This window comes from Chenopodium album, chromosome 24, assembly GCF_948465745.1.
Source record: "Chenopodium album chromosome 24, dcCheAlbu1.1, whole genome shotgun sequence".
NCBI classification, from domain to species: domain Eukaryota; kingdom Viridiplantae; phylum Streptophyta; class Magnoliopsida; order Caryophyllales; family Amaranthaceae; genus Chenopodium; species Chenopodium album.
Genome location: NC_137857.1, coordinates 38,661,494 through 38,672,329, shown reverse-complemented (window position 1 = coordinate 38,672,329; position 10,836 = coordinate 38,661,494). Strand labels below are relative to the sequence as shown.

The 10,836-nt window shown below is 37.1% G+C and overlaps 2 protein-coding genes across 2 annotated transcripts; both read right to left on the bottom strand.

The window, feature by feature from the left end:
* Positions 1 to 1,145: 1,145 nt before the first annotated feature.
* On the bottom strand, positions 1,146 to 3,604 carry LOC145611050 (cyanidin 3-O-galactoside 2''-O-xylosyltransferase FGGT1-like). The gene is made up of 3 exons (XM_081666284.1): positions 3,452 to 3,604; positions 1,852 to 2,782; positions 1,146 to 1,639 (listed from the first exon to the last, which is right to left on the bottom strand). The coding sequence occupies exons 1-3, from the start codon at positions 3,602 to 3,604 to the stop codon at positions 1,146 to 1,148; spliced, it is 1,578 nt and encodes a 525-aa protein (XP_081522410.1).
* On the bottom strand, positions 3,036 to 10,361 carry LOC145612122 (uncharacterized). Its single transcript, XM_081667492.1, has 9 exons — positions 9,918 to 10,361; positions 7,978 to 8,181; positions 7,338 to 7,826; positions 6,046 to 6,159; positions 5,424 to 5,621; positions 4,887 to 5,117; positions 3,998 to 4,118; positions 3,781 to 3,918; positions 3,036 to 3,630 (listed from the first exon to the last, which is right to left on the bottom strand). Exons 1-8 carry the CDS (start codon positions 10,323 to 10,325, stop codon positions 3,806 to 3,808), a joined length of 1,878 nt encoding a protein of 625 aa, XP_081523618.1. The 5' UTR covers positions 10,326 to 10,361; the 3' UTR covers positions 3,036 to 3,630; positions 3,781 to 3,805.
* Between the last annotated feature and the right edge of the window lie 475 nt (positions 10,362 to 10,836).

Sequence of the window (10,836 nt, the reverse complement as noted above, 5' to 3'; positions counted from 1 at the left end):
TTGCTACGTTGAAGAAATAGAAATCTTCATTCTCATGGTATTTGCTTCAAAGGAGTGGGGAATTGAAACTAGTTTTATTATATATAGGTCCTTTCTCTTCCTGATGGTTTGCTCAATATTCTTTTCACCTTATATAATTAATGAAACTAAAACCATTAGGAAGGGAAGTGGAGCAATGTAAAAGCCTTATAAAATATCATTGCCATTTCTTCCAAGCAAAATTTTAATACAAGAAGTCAAAGTTCTTAGTGTTGTTCTATGTAGACCAATTGGCCACACAAACACACAAGTTCCTGATGAAGTTGTCATCAAATGGTGTTGTCATATGCACGGTTGTATACCATTGCCTTACTTCCAACCCCCAATAGTTTCTCCCCTGAGATTGAAAGAATTACCACTTTTCATCTTCCTAGACTAGACTAGAGCTATGGCTCTGCGATCTTTTTTCACCATTCATAGGAAGCCTTGACATCCGATGACCAAAATTGATTTTGGCACGCTCCTATGTGAGAGCACATTTTTCTATGCTCTTCTCACATAAGGGTGTGCCAAAATCAATTTCCCAAAGAGTAAGTGTCTATATTAAAATTTCTCATAAGAGTAATAAAGGGATCAAGGAAAATAACTAAAAATTTAAGAGACCTCCAACCAACCCCTATGTTGTCAATTGCCTTTTAGAGATCCTATGTTCTTCCCCTGCAAACTCTTGATAAGCTATATGATTTGTACAGGAGTGATACTCAAATTCGGTTGTATTTCCTTATCATCAACCTCATTATCTTTCAGGTCGCTATCAGAATCAGGATCTACGATTATACATCCTACTCCTTTCCTTTATTTTCCCATTGTTTTGTTTATAATGTTTACTCTATGTATAATTTCTATTATACTGTCAAGGCTAGTTTTTGCAGCTGTAAAATACATTAGTCCTTGTGTTTGTCGATGTCTGAAACGAGTAAACATGCCCATGTACCAACAACTACAACTAGTATCGAGCTTTAACTTCTACCTTAAATAGAAGAAGATGATATTGCATTTAACAGTTCCATGTTCAACAATTACTACCTTTATTTTAAACATTCATTTTCAATGTTGCATAAGAAAAAACAGCAGATCTGGACTTTCTGTAGTTAAATCTAAGCTGATCATACGAGAATGTCGTTCAGACTCTGTATGAACCCACTGATATAAGCCTCTTCGAGTCCATCTCTTAGCAAAAACTCCCTCCATTTTGCATGGTTAGCTCGCACCTCTCTTCCCACTTCATTCTCTACCTCCATGACTGTCGTCACTGCCTTACAAACTGCCTCACGAGTAAAGAAACCATCATCGTCTCTTTTCTCAATCTCCACCCCGAGTTTAAGATCAAGGCTCATCAACCTTGCATTGATAGATTGATCTACTGCATGAGGCAACATCACCAGTTGGCAGTTGCAAACTATAGCTTCGGACAAGGACCCAGCCCCGCAGTGTGTTAAGAAGCATCCCACCGAAGGATGTTGTAGGATCAATTGTTGTTGCACCCAACCAATGTGAACTATACCTCTCCCCTTTGTTCTTTCTGTGAACCCTTCTGGTAAGGCTGACTCAAGCGTTGAGCACTCTGTAGGCAGCTTAAGGGCGGCCAAGAACGGTTTACCTGAGATATTAATAATATCATCAAACATTCTCTTTAATATCAACTAAAGATGTGGGATTGGAGTTCAGATCTTTGCTCATAATACTATGTGATCTTCAAAAGCAGATCACCTTGCAAAACATTCTATACTGCATCTCAACATGAACTTTTTTTAAGATATATACTGTATGTGTATATATTTCTTAAATGAACATATATAATCATGTACATACCTGTTAGTTCAAGTCCCAAAACAAGCTCTTGGAACTGGTTTTTCTGAAGGAAACATTCGCTCCCAAGTGCACAATAAATTACACTACCATTTCCGAAATCCTTCAACCAATTGTCAAAGTACTCATCAAGCTGACCAGCTGGTAATTCTGGCACCACTGGTCCAGCGAGAAGCACAGGCTTACGATAATTCTTCTGAACAAAGTCACAATAAGGCCCTTCCATCTCCCTACAAGTCTTGATACAAACAGCGTCACACTGTTGGAAAGCTACCGAAACTCTTTCCAACAATGACAACCCACTACCTCCAAACTCGGCTTCAGATGCTCCAGCCAGACTGCGTGCTTCATGGGCTCGCAGCCTGACAGAAGGTAAAGGAAATCCTGGTGGGGGCTTCTTCATTTCTTCTTCTGAGAAAGAGTTGATAGGCAGGTTCCTTGGCTGAGGGAGCAAGTAAGCAACTGTCACTAGGTACACTGTGGAATAAAATAGAGACTTAACCTGATGTTTTCGGGCTATTTTAGGCACCCATTCAGTGAAGTCAAAGAAGATAAAATCAGGCTTAAGACTAGAGAGATAGAACTCAATTGTATCCTGGGTTTGGTCCATGGCAGTCATAATGAGGGGCCGAGAAGAGGCAGGCACATCTGCAGTTGTTTCAGCTCCCACGGGCAATCCCTCCACAGCCGGGACTGTGATAGGAATCAAAGTGATGAGGTTTGGGTGGTGGTTGTGAGAGGCAAATATGGGTTTGATGTTGGTTGGGAGGAAGAAGGAGATTTTGTGACCCTTCTCAGCAAGTTTGTTGGCTAAGTGGAGAAAAGAAGTGATGTGACCGAAAGCATACCATGGACACATAGCTATATGCAAATGCTTGCAGTTTCCATTGCCATTGGCAATGCCATTTTCCTTGAACATTTTTTCTAACTTGTACTATTTGTGCATTCTTACTTGCATGTTTTATAAGCTATCAGGCCTTGCATACAAGAGGACAGCCTTTTCACAATGATCTATATGGCATAATCAATTTTGGAAATTTATAACTGAAATGTACCTATCAGTGGAAATATATTACTACCTACTTGTTATTACTTTTATTATTTATTTATTATTTTCCATGTTTGTCCCTTTTGATATTGCATGGTCTCCAACACATAACCTTGATTAACAATATCTATAATTACATAATTTAGAGTTATAACATTTGTTACAAGATGCATGCTATCAAGTATACCTAATGAGTACTCAAAAATGCTAATAATCCAAAGTACTAATACACGTTTGATCGGAGCTTGTCACTTGTATCTTCTCATATTTAACAACTCCATTCTTTTTGAGCCAAAATTAATTACAGCTTTTGATTGAAGCATGACTGACAAAAAAGCAATTTCCCAACCAAGAAATGAAGTGAAGAAGATGAAAACTAGGGAAGTAGCGGCTGTAGCGTCAACATCAGGAAGATCTCTTTTGATATTCACCATCCAACTAAAACTTCAATTTCTGCATGCAACAGATTCAGTCCCCACATTCTAACTCGAGCTTAGTCACTTTTATTCTGGTACTTCTAGTAAAAATTCTGTTTCTTACAGTGACTTCTTAAACAGTATCTGAAACCAACACCGCGACCAAACATAACAAAGCAATTCCAGATAGGACATGAACAGCATGCTTTTGCGCTAGCAATTGCAACCCCCATCTTGTTAGGAATGCACTCAATGTAGGGGGTGATAAAAGCCAATTCACCACTGTTGTCATTTTATGATTTTCTGAATAAAGTTAACCTGCCAAGGTAAAAAAAAAAAATTGGATTGGTGGGTAAAATCTCATAAAGCTAGATTATTTGCACAAGCCCAAACAGATTTATATCCCTTATTTATGAAATTTTGAGTATACCTTCCTGTGATCTAGCTCATGCTAGGGTCAAAACTTACATTAGAGAAGCAACAGCCAATGGCCTCACTGCATTTGTCTGACCAATGCAAAATGATTATCTTGATTCAATGACATCAATAACTCCAGCACAATCACCTTCTCGGGTTTATGGATCTTTAGACGAGGTTCCAAAAGCCCTGAAGTTCAATTATGCTCAGAAAAGGTAGGAAATCAGCAAGAGAGGGCAGCAAAATATGATGAGCTGCTAAAACATACCAGGGGACAGCTCCTTGCCACCATACAGCTCCTTGGCTATCGGATTGTTTGACCAATGATTAACTGCCACAAGACTCATAGGCTGGAACCCAACAATTCTTCCCTCAGGTGACAAAACAATCTGTATTCACTCGACATTAAACCACAAGAGCCAATTAAAGTCAATTCCTCCTTGAGTCCTTTAACAAATCTATAGAAGCAGCAAATTACACATCACACTGATCACAGTACTGGTTCACCTCTACAAAAACAATTACGCCACAGTATGAGTTACTTGCCAATAAATTCTCAGCTACATGATAGGACATGTTGGGACAAATCTATGCATAACTACAGAGGGTTAGGGGAAAAAGCCCCCCTAAAAGTCCCCTAAAAATTCTTGCCTTTTTTATGTCAAATATTTTGATATAGCTGTACAAGAATTTGATTAGCATTCTAGCCTCTAACAATGAAACTAAGCATATAGTTTTACTGTTTTAGGCAAATAGCAGCCAAATCAGAAATTCAAAACCAAAGAGGACAAGCCTGTTGTCTTAAACTTTAGAAAATGAAATTCATTAAAAAAAAAAAAAAAAAAAAATGGTCAGTAAAGGTCAGCTTTGATCAATAGTTCAATGACTGCATATGAGAAAAACACAACAGAATCATCAAATTTTAGTTTAAATCAATAAAAATAAGATATAATAAGTAACATTAAAGTTTCAGTAAAAACACTCTCTTCAAACATGTAGCCATTTAGCCCTAATTAAAGGGATTAAATTCATGATTTCACCATCAAATTCCTCAAGTCCACTTTATGTATAGTGGCTCGGAATTCTGATATTCATCACCGCTACAGAGTGACCACCTGATCAAAGGATAAGAAAAGAAATTAGCAAATGAAACATACCTGATAACTAGCAATTTCCTGGACAGATGTTTCCAGCTCCTCCTTATTTGTTGCAGACACTTCAGAACTGCTAGTACTATCTTGATCAATGGGATCAACTTGATGATTATACCTCAAATACATAGGAAATTCACCAATCCAAGCTCCAACACTTGGTTCAAATGTTACTTCTCCATTCCAACCATAAGAATCCTTAATCTTTTTAACAATTGCAGAGCAATAAGCATCCAGCTGTGAAAGAGAATTATAGCTATAAGATGATATTCCCAAATCAAAAACCACATTAACAAACTTAAACAGAGCCGAAAGAGAAAAGAAGTACAACTCATAAGAATTTTAGACGACACTTGTTGGACACAGACATCAAAACAAGAAAGTTCCAAACAATTATGATTAAATGATAAACTGCAAGCATTATCAATCATTAGAAGACGATAATGATATCTTTAACAGAGTTGCACCAATGACAGACTTCTCATAAATATCTACATATAAGCTTATAGACAATTACACTATTTTCAATTTTCAGACATATACCTCAGAATCCTCAAGTTTCAGAGGCTGCACTTGTTCACATTTGTTCTCTGAGGACGGAAGCACATAATTTTCTCCCGGATATTGTCTTCTAGTAATGTTTAGATGTGGCATAAACAGTTTGATCAGCACGCCAACAGAAACCAGTAGAGTTGCAGTGATTAGAGTGGTTCTCAGAAAACCAACCAAAGAAAAACCTCCCTGGCAGAAATCAAACCAGAAGTTTTGGATTAGAAAGGTAAACAAAGGGTCGTAAAGGTATCAATATAGTTGCAAAGCTATTTCCCCAACCTCAAAACCCTCACCCTCTGAGCAAAAGAAGGGAAGAGCCGAAGAGGTAGTCAAAAGATTACCAGATAAAATCATGCAACACTTTTGAATTTATAATAAGCTACACACTCACATTGAAGAGGTTATCAAACATTTCCTACTCACTAACCACTATATGGGTATTAGAACCATAATCTGATGAAGTCATTACCTTAAAAGCAAAAGGCAATCAATAACACCGAATAAAGGAAAAAAAAAGTTAAAAACAGAAAGTAAACATCTTCATCAAGTTCCAACTACACAAGAGCGCATTCCTAGGGGAGCTTGGAAATTATATATAACTGCATACTCACACCTTATTCTTTGACAACTTTTTTGGACTTCTGACAGCATCACATGATAGCTGTTGTTTACCGGGAAGTGTGCAGACATCCTCGAAATATATATCTAGAATGTTAGCCAATCCAACCTGCAAATAGTAACATTTGTCAAGTATATGAAGTAGGCATTACCATTGTCATGAAGCAAATATCCTTCACCAATATAATACTCCCTCCGTCCCCAAATGATAGTCCCTTATGGGCAAAAATCACGGGAATTAAGAAACTTAAATAAAAGTAGTTAAATTACATTGAAAAGATAAATTTACATTGGATATTTAAAATAGTAGAGAGAGAAAGTAATAAAAGTACATTGAAAAACAAAATTTACATGGGAAAGTTAAATTTGCACAAATATTGTTGTAATTGGAGGAAATTTTGATAAAAAATTGATATTAATGGTGCTTGAAAAAAGCAAATGGGACTATCAATTTGGGACTAGAAATAGGCCATAAGGGACTATCATTTGGGGACGGAGGGAGTACTTATTAAGCTTTAAATTATTTTACATTTGGTAATATAAATATCTTTAATAACCTCTCACAAGGCTCGTAGCCTTCTTTATCCCAACAATGAAACACTCATTTGACTAACTTTCATTCAGCCCAGATATTCTATCACATACTTTGTATTTTCAGTTACCATGGTTCAACCTACCTGGCCATAAACTCCCAAAACAAAACTCAGTCTTCCCAAGCTCACTACATATCTGAGTTTGTGTTGCTTAATAATTAGCTATAGAAATAATTTAAAGGTTGGGTATTTAAGATTACATTAAAAAAAACCAGTTAATAACAAATATTGATTTTTTTTATTAAACAAAACATTAAAATAAAGCGTCTACAAGTTACACCAGTCAAACAACATATGGTCATCTTCCTCACTTCCTATTTCCATTCCATACACATTAGCACTCTCCCCGCCTCCGGCCTCCCTATTCTTCCCTATACAACCATCTCTTCTCACATCATCCTTATTTCTTTAATTCCAGGCTTCTTCTTTACTGTAAAATCAATTTCCTCTTCTCCCCCACAACCCAACCCGACCCCCCCCCCCCCCCCCCCCCCAAAAAAAAAAAAAAAAAAAAAAAAAAAAACTCCCTCTCAATACACAAAATTCAAAGCTCTCATGAGGAGAACGCCTTTACATTGATACTTGCACACTGCAATATTTTTGTCCAAATAACAAAGTATATAGAAATGGAAACATTTCCTCATCAAATCTTTATACGTAGTACAACAAATCAAAAGAGGGGGGGAGTGATTACCATTTGCGAATGGGTTAAGAAAACTTCCCAGCAATTTCCCATTGTCCTTTTCCATCCTTCAAACTTCAGATTAGTGAGTCTATCAGCATCAATCTGAAGCTTATAAGCAGGTACATACTCCATTGTCCACATACTAAATTCAGATCCACCAATCTTTTCCAATTTAGATTGCATCAATGACGTCCATGCAGAGCTCGTTGGTTTCTTGTTTGTCATCTTATACTTTGCTCTTACCACGTTGAACTTATCAAAAAGGCTTTTGGCCTTTTCAACTATTTTATCCTCAAACCTATGTATCATCACCGATGAATCTTTTGATGAAAACTGATTAGTTTTTGAAAACCAATTGAAGAGACCATCTGATGCCTTCCCTGCTGATTCCTGAAAAAATTCCTTTTGAGTGCTTTCTAGAGCCAACATGCAAACAGCTTCTGCAAGTCCAGCAATGACCTTATCATCTGATGAGCTGAGAACAAAAGAAGCAGTAACCTGCCGATGGCAAAGGCATAAGAGAACTGAACCAATCAGTACCATGAGATACCTGCAGGCCAAACATGTTTTATGTGGTATTACAACAGAGAAAGGCGGATTATTTATCACAATATTGTCAAAACAATACTAGTAAGGAATAAAGCTTGACCTCTCTTGGGCTTCCAAGATCCTCCATATTTCTTTGTGACCCAGGTCGAAATACTGCCAATTCAAAGTTCCAGAGCTCCTGAACTACAACTTGTCTAAACGTCATTGCAAGTATATTACTTGAATTTGTGCTAGACAGCATATCTCCAGGGAGGGAACTCCTTAGCTTCCTTGCTTTCTCTTTCACCTTCTTAGCTGGGAGAAACTATGAAAACAAAGAACAGATACTCAACAATTAATCAAAAGATTAGAAATAAACTCCATCAGAAATTATCCTACATTCACTTTTGGCATCATTAACAACAATGAAAAACCAGAAAGCACCCCAAGTGGGATTGTACAGCATATCATTCAGTCTGAGGTGATTTGCAGAAAGAAATCAAGGCTTAAAATTAAGTCCTTGACTAAGTACCACCAATATAGTCAATTTACTAAATGTTTTTTTATTGCAACTGTCATGATTAATATTACCAAAAGTAAGGGCCTAAATGTTGAGATTATGCTCCATGATTCATGATATATAGGGACCAAGACACAGCAACTACCTAGCCCCTCTACTACTGGTAATTTAGTAGGCCTTGCCATCTTTAGAGAACCAAATGCACACATCCTTACAAGTTACAACTGATGAACTAAAACCTATAGCAAAAATATCAATATAGGCATCAAATTGTAGCAATACATAAGCTATAAAAATTCCCCTTCCTTGCAGAAACTAATTTAAATAAATTATCTTCCCAAACCAAACCAAAAAAAAAGTGAGGAACTTTCTGTAACAAGCAAAAATCTATTCCATCTTAATGGGCAATATCCACTTTCAAAATGGTAACAAAAAGAAAATGAATTTTTAGGAAACCTGTAAACAATGTGCAGTCACTCCATTCATAGGATTTGAGGCTAGTAGTAAGAAATGAAATTTAAGAGCATCTACCCTTATTTGAATAGATAATTCTGTGGAAAACGAATAACCCTTGGTGCTAAGAGATTTGATGTAAAATAACACTTACATCAAACAAAAAAGAAAGCCCTTTAACAACATAAATTTTGTGGGTATTCATCCTAAAAACCTAAACCCAAATGCTTCCCTAAGTAACAGCTCATTTCACCTATATATCATTTGACCTAATGTCCTTATCTAACCTAATAGTCACCAAAAGGTCCAAAACAATACATTTCTTTTCCTTTTCTTTTAAAGCAATTTGGACATTCATGTTTCCTCAATATCCACCTAAAGCCAAAGTGATATCCTTCCTAAGAAATGTGGGAGTGTATTGCAAGTTTCTCAATCCACCTCACACTCCTTGGTAAATTCCACTGCTCCTCGTACAACAAAATAAGATTATGTTGCTTTAAAAATCTCATTTAATAGGCAGAATCTCCACCTCCACCACACATTTGAAGGACTCAGAACAGCAAAGTGTTCACATAACTGACATGAGACTATCTAGATCAGTTACATAATTCAAAGGACAGCAATTTCCCAAATAATTACATGCTTTTGGCAAGGAATTCCCATACATGAACTCTCTCCCTTTATTAAGGGAATATGAGTACATTATACACCTACATTGTTCCACATTGATAGAAATCATACCCATTTTCTTCCAAATTACTGCAATAAAATTTTTGCTCATTTTTCTTCATAACAATCATGTTATATTGCCCAATTCTTTAACACTCATCGGCGGGTTGAACATATTATGAACAAGTACAGCCAGTTGTATAATCAACATACTCCAATCACTACACAATTCTAATAATTGACTAATGAAATAAAATTCCATCATACCCATTTAACACATTTGCAAAGGACAATAAATCTTCAAAGAAAAAACAACACCAATTACAACAACATAAACTAAATTACACATTCATAAGAAACATAATTCTAAAATCAAAGCACAACAATATGATTAATATCCAACTAAAATTCAAACTAACCAGTCTAGTAGAAACAGTGCTATGCTCATCATTAGGACCAGGGTAAAGAGCTTCAACAACCATGGTAGACAACCCAGCATCAACATGTTCACCGGCGGCTTCTCCGCCGTCAGAAGCGGCGGCAGTAAGGGCTTGCTCGAAGGCGACGGAGCCGGTGAGAGAGAGGCGCGCCATGTCGTTTTCGTAGGTGCGAACACAGGGGAGTGAATTGCCCTGCGACTGAGCCACGGCTTCGAGCATGGCTTGTTCTTCAGAAGAAGAAAAAGAGGAAGAAGAAGAAGGCAGGGAGTTGAAAGTGAGGTGATTTGGGGTTTTGAAGGGGAGTTTGAAAAAGGGTATGGAGGGTTTGAAGTGGGGAGAGAAGAGAGTGGAGGAAGAAGAGAGAGAAAGTTGTTGAGGAAACGCCATTGTTGGAGGTTTTTTGAGGTGGTTGTGAGAATTTTGGAAATGGAGATGGAGATGGACAAGGGGATTTGAGGGTTTAAACTTTAAAGGGTTTTAGAAGTAGAAAACAATAGAGAAATGCGTACGGGCGTTCCTAAGAACGTCCACGTGTCACATAAACTCTGCTCCATACGCTACGTCACCCACTAAACTAGAGATTATGCCATGAGGCTCTCCCTTTCATTTATTTTGCCGTCCACGTGTCACGTAAACTCCGATCGATACGCCACGTCACCCACTAAACTAGTCATTATGCCACGTGGCTCTCCCTTTCATTTGTTTTACATAGCATGTCATGCACCCATAATAATAATAAACGAAAAAACTCTCCATAAGATTTGAAAACGCAACCACAAATTCTACACCTAAGGCCCTGTTCTAATTTACTGAACTGAGCTTATTAGAGCTAAATGGAACTGAAAATAATATGAAAAGAATAGGCCATAAGTGTCTTACCACCAAGCTATAAGATCTT

Excerpts from the sequence above, each read along its gene's own strand:
- LOC145612122 (XM_081667492.1), bottom strand. The coding sequence starts at position 10,325 with ATGGCGTTTCCTCAACAACTTTCTCTCTCTTCTTCCTCCACTCTCTTC. Across the intron at positions 5,118-5,423 it reads TGAAACTTGAGGATTCTGAG|CTGGATGCTTATTGCTCTGC; the intron begins GTATATGTCTGA and ends TCTCTTTCACAG. Across the intron at positions 4,119-4,886 it reads AGGAAATTGCTAGTTATCAG|ATTGTTTTGTCACCTGAGGG; the intron begins GTATGTTTCATT and ends GAGTGAATACAG.
- LOC145611050 (XM_081666284.1), bottom strand. The coding sequence starts at position 3,604 with ATGACAACAGTGGTGAATTGGCTTTTATCACCCCCTACATTGAGTGCA. Across the intron at positions 2,783-3,451 it reads CGGTGTTGGTTTCAGATACT|TACAAGTTAGAAAAAATGTT; the intron begins GTTTAAGAAGTC and ends ATGCACAAATAG. Across the intron at positions 1,640-1,851 it reads TTTGGGACTTGAACTAACAG|GTAAACCGTTCTTGGCCGCC; the intron begins GTATGTACATGA and ends TTAATATCTCAG.